The 24769-nt window shown below is 38.4% G+C and overlaps 1 protein-coding gene across 4 annotated transcripts in view; it reads left to right on the top strand.

Moving 5' to 3' along the window:
- The window catches only part of LOC115260031 (glutamate receptor ionotropic, kainate 2-like), an 882928-nt gene extending 858677 nt beyond the window's left edge, over positions 1–24251 (top strand). For 2 of the 4 annotated variants that reach the window (XM_062845093.1, XM_062845094.1), the window contains exons 13-17: positions 9603–9801; positions 9875–10106; positions 10171–10286; positions 10347–10503; positions 23788–24251. In XM_062845093.1, coding sequence (XP_062701077.1) covers positions 9603–9801; positions 9875–10106; positions 10171–10286; positions 10347–10503; positions 23788–24014 — 931 coding nt within the window. In that variant the 3' untranslated portion in view covers positions 24015–24251. Of the gene's footprint in view, positions 1–9602; positions 9802–9874; positions 10107–10170; positions 10287–10346; positions 10504–10743; positions 11354–23787 lie in introns of those variants that run through there. The other 2 variants (XM_062845095.1, XM_062845096.1) reach the window with 2 other exon arrangements.
- The last annotated feature ends 518 nt before the right edge of the window (positions 24252–24769 follow it).

Consider the following 24769-nt stretch of genomic DNA (forward strand, 5'->3'; position numbering starts at 1 on the left):
ATTCCTTCAGGAATTCCGTCAAGGATTCCTTCAGAAATTCCTTCAGAATTCAAGAATTCCTTCAAAATTCCTTCAGAAGTTCCTTCAAGGATTCCTTCAGGAATTCCTTCAAGGGTTCCTTCAGGAATTCCTTAAAGGATTCCTTCAGGAATTCCTTCAAGGATTCCTTCAGGAATTCCTTCAAGGATTCCTTCAGGAATTTCTTCAAGGATTCCTTCAGGAATTCCTTCAAGGATTCCTTCAGGAATTCCTTCAAGGATTCCTTCAGGAATTCCTTCAAGGATTCCTTCAGGAATTCCTCCAAGGATTCCTTCAGGAATTCCTTCAAGGATTCCTTCAGGAATTCCTTCAAGGATTCCTTCAGGAATTCCTTCAAGGATTCCTTCAGGAATTCCTTCAAGGATTCCTTCAGGAATTCCTTCAAGGATACCTTCAAGGATTGCTTCAGGAATACCTGCAAGAATATCTTCAGGAATTTCTTGAAGGATTCCTTGAGGAATTCCTTCAAGGATTATTTCAGGAATTTCTTCAAGGATTCCTTGAGGAATTCTTTCAAGGATTATTTCAGGAATTTCTTCAAGAATTCCTTCAGGATTCCATCAGGAATTCCACTAAGGATTCCTTCTGGATTTCCTTCAAGGATTCCTTCAGGAATTCCTTCAAGGATTCCTTCAATAATTCCTCCAAGGATTCCTTCAAAAATTCCCTCAAGGATTCCTTTAGGAATTCCTTCAAGGATTCATTCCGGAATTCCTTCAAGGATTCCTTCAAGAATTCTTTCAGGGATTCCTTCGAAGATTCCTTCAGAAATTCCTCCAGGGATTTCTTCAGGAATTCATAAAGGATTCCTTCAATCCTGAAGCAATGTATGAAGGAATTTCTGAAGGAATCCGTGAAGAAATTGATGATGGAATCCTTGAAGGAATTACTGAAGAAATTTTTGGAGGAATCCTTGCAGGAATTCTTGGAGGAATCTTTCAAAGAATTCTTGGAGGAGTCCGTGAAGCAATTCCTGGAGAAATCCTTGAATGAATTCCTGAAGGGATTTCTTGAAGGAATTCCTGAAATAATCCTTGAAGGAATTCTAGAAAAAATCCTTGAAGAAATCCTGTAAGGAATTTTTGAAGAAATCTTTGAGAGAAATCTTCCAAAGAGTTCCTGAAATAATCCTGGAAGAAATTTCAGGAGGAAATCCTGAAGGAATCCTTGGAGGAATTTCTGAAGGAATCCTTGGAGGAATTCCTGAAGGAATCCTTGGAGGAATTCCTGAAGGAATCCTTGGAGGAATTCCTGAAGGAATCCTTGGAGGAATTCCTGAAGGAATCCTTGGAGGAATTCCTGAAGGAATCCTTGGAGGAATTCCTGAAGGAATCCTTGGAGGAATTCCTGAAGGAATCCTTGGAGGAATTCCTGAAGGAATCCTTGGAGGAATTCCTGAAGGAATCCTTGGAGGAATTCCTGAAGGAATCCTTGGAGGAATTCCTGAAGGAATCCTTGGAGGAATTCCTGAAGGAATCCTTGGAGGAATTCCTGAAGGAATCCTTGGAGGAATTCCTGAAGGAATCCTTGGAGGAATTTCTGAAGGAATCCTTGGAGGAATTCCTGAAGGAATCCTTGGAGGAATTCCTGAAGGAAACCTTGGAGGAATTCCTGAAGGACTCCTTGGAGGAATTCGTGAAGGAATCCTTGGAGGAATTCCTGAAGGAATCCTTGGAGGAATTCCTGAAGGAATCCTTGGAGGAATTTCTGAAGGAATCCTTGGAGGAATTCCTGAAGGAATCCTTGGAGGAATTCCTGAAGGAATCCTTGGAGGAATTCCTGAAGGAATCCTTGGAGGAATTCCTGAAGGAATTCTTGGAGGAATTCCTGAATTAATTCTTGGAGGAATTCCTGAAGGAATCCTTGGAGGAATTCCTGAAGGAATCCTTGGAGGAATTCCTGAAGGAATCCTTGGAGGAATTCCTGAAGGAATCCTTGGAGGAATTCCTGAAGGAATCCTTGGAGGAATTTCTGAAGGAATCCTTGGAGGAATTCCTGAAGGAATCCTTGGAGGAATTCCTGAAGGAATCCTTGGAGGAATTCCTGAAGGAATCCTTGGAGGAATTCCTGAAGGAATCCTTGGAGGAATTCCTGAAGGAATTCTTGGAGGAATTCCTGAATTAATTCTTGGAGGAATTCCTGAAGGAATTCTTGGAGGAATTCCTGAAGGAATTCTTGGAGGAATTCCTGAAGGAATTCTTGGAGGAATTCCTGAAGGAATTCTTGGAGGAATTCCTGAAGGAATTCTTGGAGGAATTCCTGAAGGAATTCTTGGAGGAATTCCTGAAGGAATTCTTGGAGGAATTCCTGAAGGAATTCTTGGAGGAATTCCTGAAGGAATTCTTGGAGGAATTCCTGAAGGAAACCTTGGAGGAATTCCTGAAGGACTCCTTGGAGGAATTCGTGAAGGAATCCTTGGAGGAATTCCTGAAGGAATCCTGGGAGGAATTTCTGAAGGAATCCTGGGAGGAATTTCTGAAGGAATCCTTGGAGGAATTCCTGAAGGAATCCTTGGAGGAATTCCTGAAGGAATCCTTGGAGGAATTCCTGAAGGAATCCTTGGAGGAATTCCTGAAGGAATCCTTGGAGGAATTCCTGAAGGAATCCTTGGAGGAATTCCTGAAGGAATCCTTGGAGGAATTCCTGAAGGAATCCTTGGAGGAATTCCTGAAGGAATCCTTGGAGGAATTCCTGAAGGAATCCTTGGAGGAATTCCTGAAGGAATCCTTGGAGGAATTCCTGAAGGAATCCTTGGAGGAATTCCTGAAGGAATCCTTGGAGGAATTCCTGAAGGAATCCTTGGAGGAATTCCTGAAGGAATCCTTGGAGGAATTCCTGAAGGAATCCTTGGAGGAATTCCTGAAGGAATCCTTGGAGGAATTCCTGAAGGAATCCTTGGAGGAATTCCTGAAGGAATCCTTGGAGGAATTCCTGAAGGAATCCTTGGAGGAATTCCTGAAGGAATCCTTGGAGGAATTCCTGAAGGAATCCTTGGAGGAATTCCTGGAGGTATTTATGAAAGAATTCCTGGAGGAATCCTTGACGGAATTCCTGAAGGAATCCTTGAAGGAATTCCTGAAGGAATCCTTGAAGGAATCCTTGAAGGAATTCCTGAAGGAATCCTTGAAGGAATTCCTGAAGGAATCCTTGAAGGAATTGCTGAAGGAATCCTTGAAGGAATTCCTGAAGGAATCCTTGAAGGAATTTCTGGAAGAATCATTGATGGACTTCCTGGAGGAATCCTCGAAGGAATTCCTGGAGGAATCCTTGAAAGAACTCCTGAAGGAATTCCTGAAGAAACCCTTAAAAGAATTTATGAAAATTCTTTGAGGATAGTAATTGAAGAATTCTTAAATAAATTTTTGAAGGAATACCTGAGGATCCTTGAAGTATTTCTTGAAGGAATTGTTGAAGGAATCATCTGAGAAATTCTTGAACAAGTTCCTATAACAATTCCAGAAACAATCCTTGAAGGGAATCCTGGAAAAAATCTTGAAGCAATTGCTGAAAGGATTCTTGAAGGAATTTTTAGATGGAACTCCTGGAGGAATCTCCAGATGGAACTCCTGGAGGAAGAAGGAACTCCTGGAGGAAGAAGGAACTCCTGCAGGAATACACAGAAGGAAATCTTGGAGTTATCCCAAGAGGAAATCATCTGGAGGAATCTTTAGAAGGAATTCCTGGAGTAATCCCCAGAGGAAACTCCTGGAGGAAACTCCACATGGAACTCATGGAAGGATCCCCAGATGGAACTCCTACAGGAATTCCAGAAGGAAACCCTGAAGAAATCCCCAGATGGAACTCCTGGAGGAATTCCCAGTGGGAACTTCTGGAAGAATCCCCAGAAGGAAATCCTGCAGGAACACTCAGAAGGAAATCCTGGAGGAATTCCCAGAGGGAACTCCTGGAGGAATTCCCAGAGGGAACTCCTGGAGGAATTCCTAGAGGGAGCTCCTGGAGGAATTCCCGGATGGAACCCCTGGAAGATTTCCCAAATGGAACTCCTGGAAGAATTCCCAGAGGGAACTCCTAGAGGAATCGCCAGATGAAACTTCTGGAGGAATCCCCATAGGAAACTCCTGGTGGGATCCCAAGATGGAACTCCTGGAGGAATTCTCTGGAGCTTCATGACAATACCATTTTTTGGCAACAGTAGCAAGTTTTCAACGGAGTCTGTTGGATTTCTGCCGGATACATTCACAGAATCTATCGGATTCACTTGTAAAATATTCTAGGCTTTTCCTGGAGCGGCCTAAATACCCAGCTGGAGGTCAAATCCCAGTCGAAATGTTCACATCGTTGTTCTGGCAGCGGGTGACGCGCAACCTGCAGTCTAGGTTCCGGCCTAGATTCTGGGTTCCGGCTGAAAATCCGCAACACAAAACCAGATTATTCGAAAACAATTTGCAATAATGCAGAAAAACATTGGATGAAAAAATAGAAATGAAAAAGATGAAGAATTGTAAACATGTTTACATCCGAATATCACCTGTCAAGCAATATCACCATTCACCCAGTGTGAACGGTTTCGTGATATTGGAATATCACGTTGCTTGTATCATGATATAACTTCGTAGTCTGAACAAGGCATTAGGCCTTTTCGGCGCCCCTCTGAGGCTGGCGCCTTTGGCGGGGGCCAACCTGGCAAACCGCACGCTACGGCTCTGAGAACCAATATTTTTAGAAAATGTAATAATAACGGTAACTAAGGTATCGGCGGCCAGGGGGGCGTTTATAAAGCAGAGCGACGGTAGGGACGTTTCAGGGAGTCTTAAGGGGTTTCAGAGGGGTACCAGGAGATCTCAGGGCGTTTAAGGGCGTCTCAGGGTGTCTCAGAGGATCTTCTGGGGGTTTTAGGAGAATATCGGAGGCATTTCAACCTGTTACAGTGGATTTTTGGCGGGTTTCAGAGGCATTACAGGAAAGTCTTCTTGGGTCTCGAAGGTTTCTCAGGTGCGTTACATGGAGGGGGTTTTAGGCATTTTAGGAAGTTTCAGATGATTTTCGTCGAGTTTCAGAGATGTGACGCAGGCGTTTTCGGAGGTTTCGGAAAGTCTCAGGTGCGTTGCATGGAATGCGTGGGGGTTTCAGGGGATTCAGAAGGCATTTCAGGAAGTTTCAGAGAATTTTCAGCGGGGTTCAACGGCGTTAAGCAGGCATTTTCGGGGGTTTCGGTGAGCCTAAGGTGAATTACATAGAGTGTGATTTCAGGGGGACTACGAAGGCATTTCAGGAAGTTCCAGAAGATTTTCAGAGATCCTTTCACAAAAACCTTTGAAACCCCTTGAAATGCCTCTGAAATGATTTGAAACGCTCCAGAAACCTCCGTTGTCTCATTGAAATGCCCTTTCAATCATCATACCGTCGATGGGGGTGACAATGGGTCTGGGGGTGAGATTGGGTCAAAACAAAGAAAAATAAAATTTGTAATAGCTCATCAACTATCGCTAATTTATATTGAAAACTTTATATTATTTCAAAGAGGAGATGTTTTTACACCTCATGATGCAAAATAAGATGTTTAGCAATAATCATTTTTTTGTTAAATTTGTGGCTAAACTTATATGATGAAACTACTAGTAAATCACTCTGAAAAAATTTCTCCTTCGTAATGTTTAACACATGTACCTAACCATAAATTTTCTTATAAGTGGTTAGCTGTAAGTAATACTTGGTTGATGCAATGAAAAAAACGGGCTGTAATTGCTCTTTTTATTTAAAAATTCAATATTTTCGACCCCATGTCTAAATATTAAGAATGGGGGTGAGATTGGGTCAAGCAAGTTATCGAGTGCACATAACCTTAACTAAAAATTCAACTTGTTATCCAGTCCTCATTTGACGTTAGAGTGGTGCCATGTTTACCGTATCTTCATAAAAGCACGCTTTCTCTCGAAAATATTTCGAGAAGTGTCAAGCGAGTGTGTTAATACGTTTAGTGCCTAAAATCATTTATAACAATACACCCATGCGTTTGAACAGCTCCTCTAATCATCAGCTAATCTGTAGAGTACTGCAATATCGTAAGCTTACAAAATAGGCTTAATAGCGTTCTTCTTCTCCACTCATTTTTGTTGTGTAACATAATATTTGAACGACCCTCTATCTTGAGATGAAGTGATTTGCTTTGGCAATATAGAGGCTTATGATCATGTACATAAGAGTTTATAACGGAGGGTTTGGTTAAACATTCCTTATGCAGTATACTAAAACTATCATGTTTTTTTTTACAATCAATCTTTCAATGCGCCCCTCCCTCATTGTAATCCCCCCTCCTCTCATGGAGGTTGAAACTCTAAATGAGGATGATTATGATGGTTAACCCGTAGGCTACGGGGCTTACAATAAAATTTCAAACCGCTGCCAAAGACGCAAACATCAATATTTTTCAATGAAATTTTGAGGTTCACTTCACTATTAGTTGTAGTTTCAGTTATGCTGGGAGCCACAAAAATTGAAGCCACGAGGACAGTTTTATTCCGGTGGACGTCTGGGTCAGGAGGGGTAAAAATTGCATAACCTTCCTTTTAGCAAGGCCCCATTAGTTGGAATTCAAATGAATTCATCTGAAAAGTTGTTCGTTCTATGTTGTATATTACGTCAGGCCTGGGGTTTAAAAAGTATATAGGTGGTGTAGAACTTTTTCCAGGCCTCCAAAATATTTTCAATTTTGAGTCTAATTGCGCTTGTAGAACATTTTGAGGCACACAAGAAGTAGACTTTTCTGTCCTAAGCTAGGTCTTAAGCATATTGAATTTAACTATAAGTAAAACTTGATGGTAACATACTGTTTTCGTTAGAAAAATCTTGTTTTTCATGAAAGTAACATTTTACAAGAAATTACCTACTTTTAGGCGTTTAATGTTTCACAAAAGGTACCGCATTTATCGCCTAAATGTAGGCATTTTTTTTGTAAAATCGTCTAACTTTCGTGGAAAACATAATTTTTCTAACAAAAACAGTATGTTACCATCAAGTTTTACTTATAGTTAAATTCAATATGCTTAAGACCTGCCTTAGGACAGGAAAATCTACTTCTTGCGTTCCTCAAAATCTTCTACAAGCGCATAGAAATTAGACTCAAAATTGAAAATATTTTGGAGCCCTGGAAAAAGTTCAACAACACCTATATACTTCTTAACCCCCAGGCCTGACGTAATATACAATAATACATAGAACGAACAACTTTTCAGATGAATTCATTTGAATTCCAACTAATGGGGCCTTGCTAAAAGTAAGGTTATGCAATTTTTACCCCTCCTGACCCAGACGTCCACCGGAATAAAACTGTCCTCGTGGCTTCCATTTTTGTGGCTCCCAGCATAACTGAAACTACAACTAATAGTGAAGTGAACCTCAAAATTTCATTGAAAAATATTGATGTTTGCGTCTTTGGCAGCGGTTTGAAATTTTATTGTAAGCCCCGTAGCCTACGGGTTAAAAATGGTGATACAGCATACAAACGTTATTTTAACAAATTTCAACCATTTTTTCGATTGTATTAGCCCTTTTAGGTTGATTAATCATCTTTTAAAATTACCTAAGTTTTTATTCGTCATGATAACATTGTGTTTTAAGTAGGTTTACTACATATGATCAATAAAAATATCTTAAATTCTAAGATAGGCGATTTCGAATACTTTGACCCATTCTCACCCCCTCTAAGGGGTGAGATTGGGTCAATTTTCAATCATTTGTAGTTTAGTAAGCAATTCATATAGCGTGATACTTTCTTGCTAAACTATCATTACCACATAGGAGAGTATACATACCAAATAAAAAGTTATTCCGACTTCAATTGCATTTGTTATTTAACAAACAATTTTTGAGTATCCTTTTTTGACCCACTCTCACCCCCAACGACGGTAATCATTTTGAAAGGCCCCTGAAATCCTTCGGAATGAAAGGCTCCAGAAACCGCCTAGACGCACCTGAGAATCCCTTAAAATGCTACCACACGCCCCAAAAACCTCTCAGATCGTCATTAAAATGCTCCTTTAACCCCTTGACATTCTCTGAAATGCTTCTAAAATGCCTTAAAATGCCCCTGAAACATCTTGGAACGCCCTTTAGGGCTTCCGAAACTCTCTTGAATCGCCCTTAATACTATTGGAATAACCCTGAAATCCCCGTTATATCATCAAAACGCCAACGAAACTTTACGGAACGCCTTTGAACGGCTCCTGAAATCACCTCGAGTGCCCCTGAAGCTTTTTGAAACCCCCTGTTTTGGGCTCTCTGGGAACTTCCTGAAAACCCACTTGGTCCCATTTCAAGAGCCTTGGAACGAGCCCTGTTCACGTGAGCTAGATTTCCTCATCAAAGCCATCACTTAAGTTATGCACAAAATTCCATAACTTCTTAATTTATGAACATTTTCAACTCATGTACTCCCAGCCAATGCAATGGCACAAAAAGAGGTTCCAGTGTGCATTTACATATCGCAAACCTCGGAAAATATCTACAGTTCATAGATGGATCTTATACCAAAGAAGCTATTTTATTTATTCAAAGTATGAGCATTTTTAGCTTTCCTTTTTAATGGAATGAGTCAATGCATGTTGAATCGGCGCTTTAAAAAATGCCCTACACCGACCGATACTCACTTTGGCTTTTTCGACGTTTATTTCGACCACCTTTTTACAAGCTTCAATTGAGCCCAAAACATTACCGCAAATGTTCCCATGTAGCTGTACAATTCGAACATGTTACTTTACAGGTCACAAAAATGACGACACTCAGATGCACAAAAAAAACACAAGATAAATGTGCCAATTTTCGGGTGCGCTGCCATGACTAAATGCAGTGGTGCAGTGGTTAATTGGAATGAGAAAAGGCAACCACAGTAATATACAGCCAGTCGGAAAAAACAAAGTTTCACAACATCGTTGTTGAAGTTGGGTTCCTGGTGGTTTTTTAAGTAAAGTTTCTACACCACAAACAAGAATAGCGAGAGAAAAATATATGTTTGCACTTAGCTGGAAGAGAAAGTTGATACCTAGTACACTAGAAAACAAACTGCACACCTCAAGCAAACAGGGTCAACCAACGAAATGACTCACATTAGATTTAAAACATTGCTTGTTTAATTTTGAGGTGTCCAAAATTCAACATTATTCCTGAAATAGTTTGTTGTTCGAGTACTTTTTGTATGAGTGAGGATAACTGACACTGAAAATATTACAAGTTGTAGTCAACATACACGTACCTGTCAAAAGATAAGTATAAGAGGCGATATTAAATGGTAATTTGGTACGAGATCACCAATAAAACTACAATAAAAAAGATATAAAGTTTTATTCCGGTTCTCAAAACCTCTATAAGACTAATTGGTCACTAAAATGTTAGTATATGTTGGGTGGTATTGCTGATTACGCGACAATAATAGATAGTAATGGAATTCGGTTATATAATTCAAATACTTGACGTGATCGACTCTCTACACAAACCTAAACTCTGTTATTCAAAACTTTTCAACAAAACCGTAAACCAAAAACTAACGCATCTATCCTGTTCATTCCAACTTCTCTCCCATCAATTTCAAAACGTCCACTATATCGAAGGGCCGTCTCGACCCGGATGGTCGCCGGCATGTGGTGGTTCTTCACGCTGATCATGATCAGCTCATACACTGCCAACCTGGCTGCGTTCCTGACGGTCGAACGCATGGACTCCCCGATCGAGAGCGCCGAGGATCTGGCCAAGCAGACCAAGATCAAGTACGGGGCGTTGCGAGGTGGCAGCACGGCTGCCTTCTTCCGGGTGAGTAACTACCTAATGGTGGGGCAATTGCTGAAAGGTTCAGCTTCTGAACTCTGTCTCTCAATGTCAATAGGACTCGAACTTCTCCACGTACCAGCGGATGTGGTCGTTCATGGAGTCAACGCGGCCATCGGTCTTCACAGCCAGCAACATCGAAGGAGTGGAACGGGTCGTCAAGGGTAAGGGAAGCTACGCGTTCCTGATGGAATCGACCTCGATCGAGTACGTCATCGAGCGGAACTGCGAGCTGACCCAGGTCGGAGGGATGCTCGACTCCAAGGGTTACGGAATTGCGATGCCACCGAGTAAGTTGGGTTGCTGGAGGAGGGCTGGGTCAAGAACTTCAAAACATTCTACGTATCGTTACAGATTCTCCGTTCCGCACTGCCATCAGTGGGGCGGTCCTGAAACTCCAAGAGGAGGGCAAGCTGCACATTCTCAAAACTCGTTGGTGGAAGGAGAAACGAGGTGGCGGTTCTTGCAGGGTAAGGAAAGTTGAACATTTCACAATTTAAGATATTGACGGAAGTCTTTCTCGTTGACAGGACGAAACGTCCAAATCCAGTTCCACCGCGAACGAGCTGGGACTGGCCAACGTGGGAGGAGTTTTCGTCGTACTCATGGGCGGAATGGGCGTGGCTTGCGTGATTGCAGTGTGCGAGTTCGTGTGGAAGTCCCGAAAAGTAGCCGTTGAAGAGCGGGTAAGTCAAAGCGCTCTGAAACCGATCAGCTAGTCTGCTTTACAAGAGAATATGGAATTGATCATCTCTCATGAGGCTTTTTCCCGTCCCGTCTTTTTCTCTCTGTTTTATTCTCATTTTTTCCATTCCATGTGCGTCCGAAATGCGTGTTTCTTTGTTTTCTTCGACGTGTCTCCCCGTTTACACTGTCCTTCTCCTCCCATTCCTGTCAAAATTCTCATCACTGGAAATTCTCTCACAGGAGCCTTACCAGAAGAAGCATCCTAAAGAGTGTAGATTCGAGTAAAAAGCAACGAAGCATTCCGATCAACTGTAAAACGAAATCGACGTTTTTCGAAACAAAATCACCACAATTCGCTTCTTTGTTTACAAACAGACTGCAAAACAACAAAGCCGGGTTGTACAATCCTGTCTCCTTTATGTCCTGTAAAAATCACAGACTCATACAAGGCGTTGCTTCGTTTCTACAATTTATGTTTTTCCATACGTTGTGAAAAAAAATGGAAAGCTTTCACAAAGATAGTGTAAAATTGATGTAAATACGAAGCTGATAGTGTAACAGACTTTTTTGTTTAAAAATTGTTCTGTGTTTTGCAAGCAAAGACACATTTTCAAAACTTTTTCCCGCATATCTTTTTGCAACAGAAACAACAGCTATACTAAACAGAACCTCGCGTGTTCACAAACCGAGCGAACGAACCCTGCCAAGCACAACAAAAACAAATCAACGTGCATTCTGAATCAGAACCCATACAGATCAATCAGATAAACAGAACAGCTTTCCCCCTCTCAAAAAAATCAACCAAAACCAACCAGTCCAACAAAAAAAAAACAAACACGATTTCCAAAATGTATTGTGTGGCGATTTTTCTTCTCTTCTCATCGTGACCAAACACACGCACGCACGCACGCACACGTATACTTCCATCTGCTCGAATGTCAACACGACGATCGAAACAACCACTGCAACAATAACTTAAAAAATGGCGACTCTTCGCGGGATGGCGTGCGTTTTGGATGGATTTTCTTGACATTTTTATAGGAGGTAAGTTGGATTCGATTATTATGTGTTACTATAACCACTACTAACATTAACACTGAACCGTTCAGGACGCGCGCCTGTGCAATCCTAAAATTGCACCACGCTCGCGCCATATACGACGAGCGAGGTTTTTTGGTAGTGTTGTACTTTTAACAACGGAGCGCGTCCTGAAGGGTTAACTATGTTTGGGTAATCTAACCAATTGACCTAATGCTGTCCAAGCTACAAGTTGAAAACATCTTTGCAACTTGAAATCGTATATAGTCACGGTCGCCATGTCTGTGTGACCACTATGAGTAGTGCAAGCTCCGCCAAAAGTTTCATAATACCGTCTACCCCCGTTGGTTTGAACGACACCTCATGCAAACCAACGAGGTTCATATTTTAATTTGAACTTCTAGCAACCCTGCTGGCGTCAAAACACACACTACTGACAATCTTATTTGCTGTTCCGTTTTGATTCTGTGTTTCGTTACCTACCGTTTCATTAGCAGGATGATGTTTGAACCATTTTTAGTTTGAACGATAGGCAGATTAGAGGGGGCCAAACTAAAAAGTGTTCAGATTACATACGGTCAAACCAACGGGGGTAGACGATATACTCTAATAAAATATACTTCGATGTTATGTGCAGGCACTTGGGCAGATCACACTAAATTAAATAGACAGTTTTGACAAACAAAGCTATGGCAGTGTTGCCACTTTCTCCAATCTTGCTATGTCGTCTATCCCCGTTGATTCCAACGACACCCTATGCAAACAAAAAGAGGGGTTAATTTTAAATTGGGAATTCTAGCAACCCTGTGGCCGTCAGAGAAACATATTGCTGGAAACCTTATTTGGTATTTTGATTTGATTCTGCGTTCCGTTTCACTCCGTTCCATTAGTAGAATGACGTTTGAACAATTTTTCGTTTGAACAGATGTGTAGATTAACAGGGGTCAAATTGAAAAGTGTTCAGTTTATATGTGGTCTAACCAACGGAGGAAGACAGTACTTACTTATTTGGACAAGATTTAATTTTAAAAAAACCGAGAACAGAAATCTATAAATTCCTCCAAAGATTCCTCTAAAATTTTCCTCGGAAATTCATGCGAACTCCAAAAATTCTTCCAGGAAATTTTCCTAAAATTCCTCTTAAAACAACACCAAAGATGTAAGGATTTCTCCCGCATTTTGTGAGAATTTCTGCCAAAGCTCATTCAAAAATCCTACATATATTTCTTCGCGGAATCTTCAAGAAATTTCATTGAAATTTTTTTTAAGAATTTTTCCGAAATATACCCGCGAGGATTCCTAAAACATTTTTCGTTGAGAAATTCCACTAAAAACTCTTCAGAAATTTATGCGAGCAATGCTCCAGAAAATCCCCCTAGGATTTCTTCAGATTTTTTCCAAGGAGTCCTGCTGAAATTTTACCAAGAATTGATGCCTCCGCGACAAATTCTCATTATGATTTTTTTTTAGAAATTTCTACAAAGATTCTTCCAGAATATTATTCTATGATTCCTGGTGGAATTCCTGAAAGGACCAGAAATTTCCCAGATTTTTTCAAAGAGTTCTTCAGATTCTTCTCCAGAAATTCCTCCAAAAATTTCTCCAATATTTCTCCTGAAAATTTCATTGAGGACTTCTACACATTTCCCTAACGGAATATTCAGGATTCCAACGTTTCTAAAAAAAATCCATAGGCAAAATTTGAAAAAAAATATTGCCAAACAAAAAATAAGCTCAACCCTGGAAGAAAACGTACAAATTTCTGCAGTCTCCTAACAAAATTCTAGAAATAATTAGTAGCACATTTCCGGAAAAAATATGGGGAAATTTTGAATGAAGAAATGCGGAAAAGATCTATAAGAATATTTTTAGGTTTAAAGTGACACCTAAAATGGAATCCCTGAAAAATCCTTAAAATCATACGCAAACGTTTAAGTTTTTTTTTAATTTTCAGATAAAAATATTTCTCCTACTCATTAAACAATTTAAGCTTTATTATGAGAGAATGTGTATACATATTGACAATCCTGACGAATTTTTGCGCTTCCCGAGCAGAGGAGAATAGCAAAGTTATAACTACGAAATCACATTATCTGTCTTTATATATTGTTTTGTTATTATTAAATTAGGGTAGGTAATCAAAATTTGAACCAAATTGCGGCTTTCTGAAGCAGTGCAAATTTTAAGTGATTTTTTCTCCCACATGGAAATAATTTACTACGGCAAAATCGTATGTACATGAAAGCCACGGGTATAAGCTTTCTGTTAAATGGTAAAAAGTTTGTATTTGCACCAAATTTCATTGAAATATTTGATGTTTCATCAACAATGATTTTAATCTTAATTTGAACCATCGTAATCATAATTTGAACCAATTTTAATCTTTATTTGAACTACTGGCGGCAGCAGCTCGAGCAACTCACAAAACAGCCAATTCCATACTAAACAATGAAAAATCACATGAATCTGCTAATTCTCATACCTACTTTTCATTAGGCAGTGGAATCCCAACTCAGAATGCTCGAAATTTTTTAGGAATTTGGAAACTAAGTGTGAAATTTTCCATCCCCCAAGAGTAAACAAAGCAACCACTAACGCAATCTACAGGCCAACACTAGAAGCTCACCCCCGTTTACTAGTTCAAATTTAGATTACAAATGGTTCAACTTAAGATAACATTCTCCAAGTAAGAATCACTTAAATTTGATAATTTTATGACAAATAATGCGGAATATTATTCGGTTGGTCGATTCTACGATAAATAAGCTTTCATTTGACGTGTTCACATATTGCGTGTGATATAATGCATGAGCTGTACGAGTGCAGCGAAAATGTGCTTTCTCTGGGGGGAAATGGGTGAAATCACAGTGATTTTTCATTTGCCTGTTTTCCAAGACAAAAACGCTTTTTTCAATGCTTTTAAAGTCCATGTTATCAGGTTATATTACGGAAAGCTGTTTAACATCTTTCTCGGGACAATATTTGCCTGAAAAGTACTTCGTTTAAATGAATTTTGAAATGGTTCAAATTAAGATTACAATTTCACTAGTTCAAAGTTTGATTTCTTACCCTACACTAGTTTACAAAATAAAACGAAAGTCGTAAACTTCTGTCAATGATCAAAATTTTTCATGCGCAATTTAGTGTTGATTTCGTAACCGTGTTTCAAAAAATTATAAGTAGTACAGTGTTTGAGTTTTAGCTCAATATCGAGTTTTACAACATTTTAAAATATGGAGTTTACTAAAATTCAAATATCTTGCGTTTTGTTCTACCAATTTAAAATCTGTTTCCATGAATTAAAAGCTGATTAAAATACCATTCGTACATCTGAATGCAAGTTTTGCGTCAGATTGATGAAATTCAAGATATTGGCGAGTTATAGGGACGATCCCATTAAGTTTTAGCAAAATTTCCAAAAATATATGAAGAAATTTATTTTTATTTTTCAATGAGAAAAAAAAATAATTTAAAAATTATTTTTAAACGTTTATTTGACAAATCATATGTAGGTGAGTAAAAGTAAAAAAATCAGCTCAATCGGAGCATTGATTACGGAGAATGAGATATGTGAAGTGAGCTAATTTGCTTAAAAATAGAACAAAAATCGATTTTAAATCATGAACCTTGTATGGAAAGTAGGAAAAATTTCCGCTCTACTGTATTTTTTTCCTTCGCGTTTTTGAACTCAGGGCATTATTCTACACCAAAAACGATCATCAGCATACCGAGTTCAAAAATGCTGTAAACAACCCAGACAACCAGTTTGTACGTACAACGCAAATACAAAACGCCTTATACGTTAAAATTAAATCGCATAAGATGCTTCAAAAGTGCCTTATGCGTGCAAAAGTGGAGGCGATATACGTGCATTTTTTTCGATGAAACACCTTATGCGATTTAAAAAGTTAGTTTATGCGACTTTGAGTGGATATTCTTACGAGTTTATGTGACACTTTAAGCGATTCTCAATATGCAATCTTGCGAGTTTATGTGTTATTTCAAACGACGTTCTCTGTATATTCTTAAGAGTTTTTGTTGCATTTATGCGATTTAAAATAAATCCGTAATTTAATTGAAAATTTTTAAAATAACCTATTTTAAACATTTTTTTCTAATTCGTTAATATTGACGTAGTTTTTGTTCAATTTTTAAATTTAGAATGATTAATGCTGTCCTTGTTCATCGATGCACTTAGTCCTTCTTAGTCCTTGTATTTCGATTAAAAATATACATGAGGCGATTTGGGATGTAAAACTTTTTTCTTATTACAACTTATTACGTAGAAGATGCTGGAAAATGTCACCTTATGTGACTTAATTTAGTCTGTAACGCATACGTTGTGATGCAAACATTTTGTTTGAAATTGGGAAAGTTTTTCTATTTGATTTTTATTTCACAATTGAAGAATTAATACATTTCAAGCGTACATTCAATTTTATACTGCCGTTCTTATCCAAACTCCGTCTGTGCCCCGTCTCCCGTATCTCATGTTCCTGAGAGGAGTTACCTTCATGGACTTCTCTTGCTAGCTCAGCTGAGTGCTCGTTACATCTCCCCCCGCTACAACTGCGAAGATATACTCTTTTGGCAGTTGTACTCATTCCACTGCTATCAACGCTGTTCTGATCGGTGATGTTCTCGCCAGCGGTAGGTTCTACCGAAGACTCACTGTTGTTCGTACTGCTCTCTTCTTGATTATTTTCATTTGCCAGATACTCTGAATTCTCTGCCAAACGTTCACATCGCTGCAGATAAAGCTGCATGCAATAATTCCGCATACGATCCTCTTCTAGCAGGTACAAATATACTTCTTCGGTGGAGCGCATTTTATTGATCTTCTGCTGGATATGGAAAGGGAAATGATAGCCAATCGTTTCTATGAAATATGAATCTGTTGGTGGATGTGTAACGTGGATCATTCGTCGTAGAATGGCTAAGAAGTAATTTGACATTTTCGATCTTTGTGCCCGTTGTTTATATGTCCCATATTGGAATTGGTCTTGGATATGCCGCTGGACAGTCGTACTCCAAAATCGTCGCAGAAAAGCGTTGGTCAATTCTTCGAAGCTCTGGTATTTGCCGCCAAACGTAGACATCCATATGGCACCGTCTTTCTCCAAACACGATCGGAATATATCAATTAACGACGACCTTGGCACAAAATAGCTTCGTCTGAGGCTGCTTATATATGTTTCAAAATCTTTCAGGAACTGTGGTGCGGGATAACCAATAATAGTACCATCAAATCTCGGGGCGCGAATAACAGGCATGTAAGGTTTTTGATAATTGTTATGCCATCGTCGGTTGTTGTTCGATCTGTAATTATTCGTTGGAGACCGTTGGAAGCCGCACGCACTGTAGTTGTTTGTTCGATATCTCGTCGGTGCATATCGAAATTCATGGCTTGGGAAAAATCCCGGTTGAGCCCCCACGTTGTAACGCATACGTTGTGATGCATACATTTTGTTTGAAATTGGGAAAGTTTTTCTATTTGATTTTTATTTCACAATTGAAGAATTAATACATTTCAAGCGTACATTCAATTTTATACTGCCGTTCTTATCCAAACTCCGTCTGTGCCCCGTCTCCCGTATCTCATGTTCCTGAGAGGAGTTACCTTCATGGACTTCTCTTGCTAGCTCAGCTGAGTGCTCGTTACAAGTCATAGTCCGATATCATACATATATGTCTCACGTTCTGCAAATTATGGAATTCTAACGGTGTAGTCATGCCTTCTTTAATTTTATATGTATGCTTATACGAGTTTTCCAGATACATCGCAATAAGTTCATAAAATAGCATCATATGCGATGACAATTGTACATCAACTGTACATATATGCGATGGTGACTTAAAATGGTACATTATACGATGGAATGTGTACATCCTTATGCGACTTCTGGTTGTCTGGGTAGTGTTATCAAAGCATAGCTTTTCCGTAACAAATTTTGTTGGACAATCTCATTTTGTTATAATCAAGCTATTGGCATACGTTCACCAAGTTACATTTCAATAATATGTTTGGTTGATGTACAAGTTTTGTTATTGTTGTACTATTGATCAACTTATCAACAGTTACATGTTTTGAAATTGAAGCAACAGCTCGACAATTGTGACCTGAATCTTTGTTTCGCTTCATTTTTGTATTCAGTTATGAAATTTCTAAACGAATCTTCCGAAGAATTTCTTAAATAATATCCGGAAAAAACACTTGGAATTTGTGGAGGAATCCTTCGATAAATCTCCGGAGAAGTCTTCAAAAGTACTCCTGGCGCAATTTTCTTAGTAATTCAAAAGTAATTCTTCTGAGCAATTATTCGAATGCTTGGAAGAATCTGTTGGAAAAAATCCTGGGGAATCTTTCGGAAAAACTCCCGGTGAAATCCTCAAAGAATTTTCAGAGAAATCTTAAGGTGAACTTCGGGACAAATGATCACAGGAAATTCTGAATAAATTCTTGGAGGGATTCTATGCAGAATTCTGGTGGAATGTCTGAAGGCCTAGAGGAGTCTTTGAAAATCCTTGAAAGGTTCTGTGGAAGATCTCTCGGAGAAATTTCTGGATGAAATTTCAGTGTTATTTATGGAAAAGTTTATGACGAAATCTGGCAACAAATTTCTGGAAGAATTATAGGACAAATTCCTGAAAAAAGCTTCGGAGAAGTCCCTTGGAGGAATTTTAGTAAAAATATTGCAGATATTTCTGGTGTAAGTCCTGTAAACATCATCAGAGGAAGTTCAGGAGAAATTCTAGCGAAATTTTTGGTGGAATCCTTGAAATTTTCGACATAATTCTTGAATCCAGGAAAAAATCGAAGCAATTAAAACGAACTTTCTAGAAAAAAATTAAAAATCTGTGAAATATTTCCCATACCCCAAAGATGTTCTGCAAAAGTGTTGAGTATTTTAAAGAATCTTCTGTTTTAGTGCCGTAAAAAAACAAAACGAAAGTCACAAATTGCTATCGACAGCCAAACGTGTTGATTTCAAAATCGTGCTTCGAAAACAATTAAAGTAGAAAAATTAATAAATTGCAGCTAGAAGTCGAAGCTCGTATTGTTCGAAAATAAAGAAACAACTAAAATTCAATTATCTTGCTTTGTAGTGAATCAACTTCAAATCTCTTAGAATAAATTACAAATTGAATATAGTATTTTCGATTATTTGAAAATATTTCTTAAGTGAAACTCGTGTTTATGGCGGGTTTGTGAGACAAAATGAATAATTTTATATAATGAGTATGATACTTAGTAACTAGTTTGATATCATAACAAATTTTGCTCTCCGATTATTATCAATATCATATTAATATCAAAATATGTGATGAAAGTATTTTCCGCATTCACTTTTAAATGGAAAATATTCAACACCATTACTTTTACCCTTAAAATGCCGGAACAACTACGCCATAACCTGCGATTTTTTTACAGTTCATTTTTGTAATGAATGACCAGTTGTGTCTTACCCAAGTAACCACTCTGTTGAAGCTATGCGTATTGTTTAAATAACGTGCACACTGCATATATTGACAAGCATTACTCTATATAAACCATTAAAGTTCAATTAACGTGTGAAGTGGCGCCACTATAGCTGAATTACGATTATACCAGTATAATCGTAAGCCAGCAATAGTGGGTCCTCTTCCCCGGTTATTTAAACTTTAAAAGTCCATGCATTGCGCATGTCAATATATGTACGTTATAAAAGCAATACATACAGTTTCAACAAAGTGGTTACTTGGAAGTAGATATTGTTTTGAAAAATTATATCTCAAGAACAACAACAACAAGACCAACTGACGAAAAATTGCAAGTACCGGGGCTGGGATCGAACCCATGACCAACCACTTATGAAGTGAACGTGTAGCCACTACGCTACGGGCCCCGGCAAACCAAATTTTTTTAGGAATTTGAATTGACAATTTTGTAGCTATTTTTCGAAGAACTCACGTAAAAAATTTGAGTGTTTCACTCGAAAAAAATTATGGAGGGTTATTTGAATAAATTTCAAGAAAAAATTCTCACTAAATTTTGAAGTAAACCTCGCCAAAAATGTAAAGCACCAATGGAACAGTTTCTTGAAGCATATTTGAAAGATTTTCCGAAGAAACTTTTGAAATTCGTATGAATTGCTGATGAAAATTTTAAAGGATCTTTTAGAGGAATCGTCGAAGATATTCAACTGCTTCTATTCTCGAAGAAACTTCTGCAAGAATTCTTGAGAAAATTTCCAAAAAAAATCATCGGAGTCAATTCTGGAGGAATCGTTGGGCCAAAACTTTTAAGGGAATGCCCACATGATCTTCTGATTTGGAAATTGTTAGAGGAATCCCCGAAGGAACGAAAGACGAATACGTTTCTGAAGGATTCTTGGGGGAAATTTAGGGAGGATTTTATGAGGAATTTCTGGGGAAATCCTCGGACAAATTTTCGAGGAAACTTTGTCCTTGATAGAATCCCAAGGGCATTCTACAAAGGCCGATTTTTGCTCGCACTCACGAGTTTATGCACTCATATTTCATAATAAACTGAATCGGAGGAGGATCTTGTTATTTAAGAAACTTTTATGATTCCCCCAGAAATTCCTTCCAGATTTTTTTCTATGATTCTCTCGAATTCCTTGGAAGACTTCTTATGAAATTCTGTGATGTTTGCTCAATTATTGTTTTTTTAAGGGTTGAATCTGAGTGAGTTCAAAGACTTTGTATTTAAAGCAACTTTCCATACCCTGTTTTTTTCTAAATTTATCTAGGCTTACATTTGAAAAGGGCTAAAGTTTGTTTTACCATCTTTAAATCAATTTTATTAAAATTTGGCATAACCCAGAAAAAGTGGTGTCTGTGTGGCTTTTAGGAAATTGTCTGAACTTTGAAGAAAATTTTTTGAAAAATTGAAAAATTGATTCTTACACCCTAAAAAATATCTAAAATATTAAGTTAATTTGCAAAAACAATGCCCATTTTTCAAATTAACGATTTTTTTTCCGAAGAAAGGCAATTGTTCGCCATATATCGCAATAAAGCACTTATAAGGAAAAAAAAGTTTTTCTAATAAAAACACTTTCATATCATCTTATTCAAGCGTGTTTCTCGCAAACTTATACAGTAATGGTCCCAGCATCCCTTCAGAATCCAATAAACTTTAACGGGGATTATCATTTGACTTATATTGGACATCTTTGCAACAAAAAAAAATCATGTAGACTACCAGTTGCAGAGGGGCAAAATCATTCAATTTCCATAATATCAATATATTATTCCATTTCTCCGAGAGCACTTTTAGACACTATTCATAAGTTGTTCCGAAAATTTCCTAAAAGCTTCTCCCACATTTCTGTTTTAAGATTCCTCTTCTAGCTCTCAAGAGACAATTCTCAGAAATTTCATCAAAGTTTACTCCCAGAAGCTGTCTCCTGCAAATCACTCGAATAGCTTCTTTAAAAAAAAACTTCCTCTGCTGAATTCTCCATGAAATTCTCAAGAAATTTCTCCAAGAATTCATCCACTGTTTAATTTGAAATTGAAAATCTCAACAAATGTGCTCAGATAGCCCCGACAAAAATTTCTCCGATGTTTTATCCGACAATTTCCTTCGAACGTTTCTCCAAAAATTTCTTCAGAGTTTCTTTCAAGAGTTTCAAGAGTTTCTTCATAAATTTCTCCAAGGTTTCTCCCGGCAATTCCTCATAAATTTCTCCGAAAAATCCTCCACAAATATCTTTGTCCTTTCGATTTTTTTTCGGAGATTCTTCTAACATTTTTTCATATTGAAGTTCTTGTGGCAATTTCTTCATAAATTCCAACTGGGATTTCTCTAACAGTTTTTTGCGAGAATTACTCCAAAGATTGTTCAATGCTTCCAGAAAATTATCCAAGGCAATTATCTCAAAAGTTCCTCCGATGCCAGCAATTTATGAACTTCTCCGGTGATTCGTCCGGAGATTCACCTGTAATTTTCTTCGAGGAATCTTCAAAAAATGTTTTACAGAAGTTGATCAGATTTTTTACGAAAATTACCCGAAAAAATGCCCCAGAAACTTTCACGAGGATTCCCCTAAACTTGTCTGCGAGGATTCCTACAATATTTTCCGTTCAGAAATTTCTACAAAAACTTTTCTAATAAACTTTTCAGAAAGTTATGCGAGGAATATTTGTCCTAGGAATTATTCAGTTCTTTTTAAACTTTAGAAATTCTTTCGGATTTTTTAAGACTTTATAACCTCCACCAAAGGTTCATCCACAAATGTAGAATTAGCAACTAAGTTAAAACACTTATAAACAAATGAATTCATACACAATATTATGTTATGATTCCTGACGTTCCATTTGAGAAAGCGAGAAATTACCCTAATTTTTTTGTCCAAAGCACTCTTTAGATCCTTCTCCAGCAACTCCTTAGAGAATTCTCCAAAAACAATTCCTTAAAATTTCGTTGAGGACTCCATAAATAATATCGGAAATACATCTAGAAATTTCTCGGATGATTCCTTCGGCAAGTATCGTCAACAAGGATATTTTCAAGAATGTTCAGGAAGCTTCAGGATGTTTAATGAGGATCCAGGGTGTTTCAAGGCGTCTCAAAAAGTTTAAGGGCGTTTTAGATCGCTTAAGAGTGTTTCAGGGAGTAGGTGGAGGTTTCAGAGATGTCTCAAGGCCAAAGATGGAAAATGTCACGAAATTTCTAAAAAACAAAATGTCATGTCATTTTTCAATTTCCAATACGTAATGGTAATAAGAAATGAAAAATCAAGTGGAAAATTAATAGTGCCGTCGATAAACATTTCCTACTAGAGAAGTTTGCAAATAATCATATGACATTTTTATGACATTTCTCATCCCTGCTCAATACATTTCAGAGACGTTTCAAGGCGTTCCAAAGTCGTTTCAAAGGTCCTCGGGGCTTTACAGGTGATTTCAGTAGAATTTAAGGCGTCTCCAGACGATTCAGAACTACAGGAAAGGCGTCTCATGTTTTAAGGTGTTTCCGGAAGTTTCCAGACGTTTCACAGGCATTTCAAGGCGTTTCAAGAAGTTTTAGTACATTTCAGGAAGTTTCAAAAGCGTTTCAAAGCATCTCATGGCATTTCAGGGTATTTAGAGGTGTCTCAAGGCGTTTCTGAGCGTTTCAAGAAGTTTGTGGTGGTTTCGGAGGCTTGTCAAGGCACTTCAGGGTGTTTTGGGAGGTTTCAGTAGCATTTCAAGCCGTCTCAAGATATTCCCGATACGTTTCAAGGCGTTTCAAGCTGTTTCAATGCGTTTTAGGGTGTTTCTAGCGGTTTCAGGGTATTTCAAGGGGTCCAAAGGCTTTCCAGAAGCGTTCCAAGAAGTTTTATGGCATTACGGAGCATTTCAGGAGGTTTCAGATTTCATGGCGTCTTGAGGCGCTTTGGGAAGTTTCAGGGGAGTTCAGAGGAGCTTCAATGCGATCCAGAGGCGTTTCAAAAAGTTCCAGGGCGTTTTCAGGGTGTTTCAAAGTGCTCCAGAGGCGTATTAAAAAAGTTTGATGGCGTTTTAGGCCCTTTCAGAGCGTTTCAGGAAATTTGTAGAGGTTTCAGAGACGTCTCAAGGCATTCCAGGGCGATTTGCGATATTTGAGTAGAATTTCGTGGTGTTTCAGATACGTTCCAAGTCGTCTCAACAAGTTTCAGGTGATTTGTATTGTCTGACGACAGGAAGTCTCAATTCGTAGGATCGCTCGCAGACGGCCAAGACGCTCTTACATGAGGCCGAGCTGCCCAAGAAAGTAAAGAAACTGAAAAAGGTTAAGAACAAACAGTGAAACATTTTAGAATAAGGTACGGTTAGACCAGAGTCTGGTGAACTCTAGATCACTGCAGAACAGCAACGCACTATGGTGCATGATAAAGTACCCGAAATAGCTTCAGCTGATGACTACTTACATGTTGCACCTATTTAAACTCGAACTAAACTCATTATTATTATATTATCATTGTCGAATTTCGCACACGACTTCGCAGCAGCTAACGTACCCAAGTTCCTTTAAGTTCATGATAGGGTCGGCTGCTGTACATAAGTCGACCCGAAATAAGTCTGATCCCAAGTAACATTTTGATGGCTAATTAATATTTGACTAAAAACTGTTACTTGGGGTTGGGACTAGTGTGAAATATAGCTCATGAATGATAATTCAGTGGGGTTTCAAATTATTACAGAAGTTTAAACATTAATGAAAACCCAATACTAAACATGTATACAATTACATTTATCCATCCTCCCGTTCCCAACAGATCTCCCTCTGCTCGGAGATGGCCTCCGAGTTGCGCTTCGCCCTCAAGCGGAACCGCTCGACAACGAAAGTATCCGGCGGCAACAGTCACAACAACACCCTTCGTACGTCCACCAGTTCCCGAGCATCGCCAAAGGATTCCGAACCGTCCTCCGAGCATCGGTTCCACCCGCTCGGGCCACCCTACGCACAGTACGAATTCGACCCGAAAGCCGTGGGACAATAATTTCGACGGCGTGTATTCTAAACAAACTAAAGGAAGCCGTATATTCAATGTAGTTATCGAAATATTACCTATAGTCTTTTCACGATGACATCCAGCGCCAAGTTTTCACCGAGATCGGCTACCGTATGAGTTACTCGCGGTCACAATGAGAAGAACATTGCCTTCGGTACGTTTTGAAATCAATCTGTTTTTTTTTATGGCTGAAAAACTGAATATAAGACTCAATGTAAATGTATACTAACTTTCCCAAAAAAAACATAATACTTATTTAAATCGGTTTATTCCAAGCAATACGTTTATGTAATATTCGAAGAAAAGTGCGAACAAAATTTGAAAAAAGACATTTTCACAAAAATCAAAACATGCCATGATGAGTGACGCTTCGTTTTCTACACTGAGAATAAACATCAATCAGAAACCATCAATCAAGCTATCCATCAATCAGTGTAATTATTGAGATCCTAAATGTTTACGAGCATAAACACTTTTTCGCATTTCACACAATCTTCCAAACAGAGAGAAAAAAAACACATTCGATTGTAAAACCGAAATATAACACCCATTGTAGGAAACCTGCTAGAACATTTACACAAACATAGAGCAAGAGCATCGGTCGAAGCCAAACAAAAGCGAAGATAAAAAAAACACCTACAAAGAATCGATAATAAAAAGAATAAACATTTTTCGAATTTGTAAACAAAATGCCCCAGCCGTTGATGGCACTGGCTGTCTTCCTGATATTGATCTCTAAAATA

The sequence above is a fragment of the Aedes albopictus genome, chromosome 1 (genome assembly GCF_035046485.1).
Source record: "Aedes albopictus strain Foshan chromosome 1, AalbF5, whole genome shotgun sequence".
Lineage (NCBI taxonomy): Eukaryota > Metazoa > Arthropoda > Insecta > Diptera > Culicidae > Aedes > Aedes albopictus.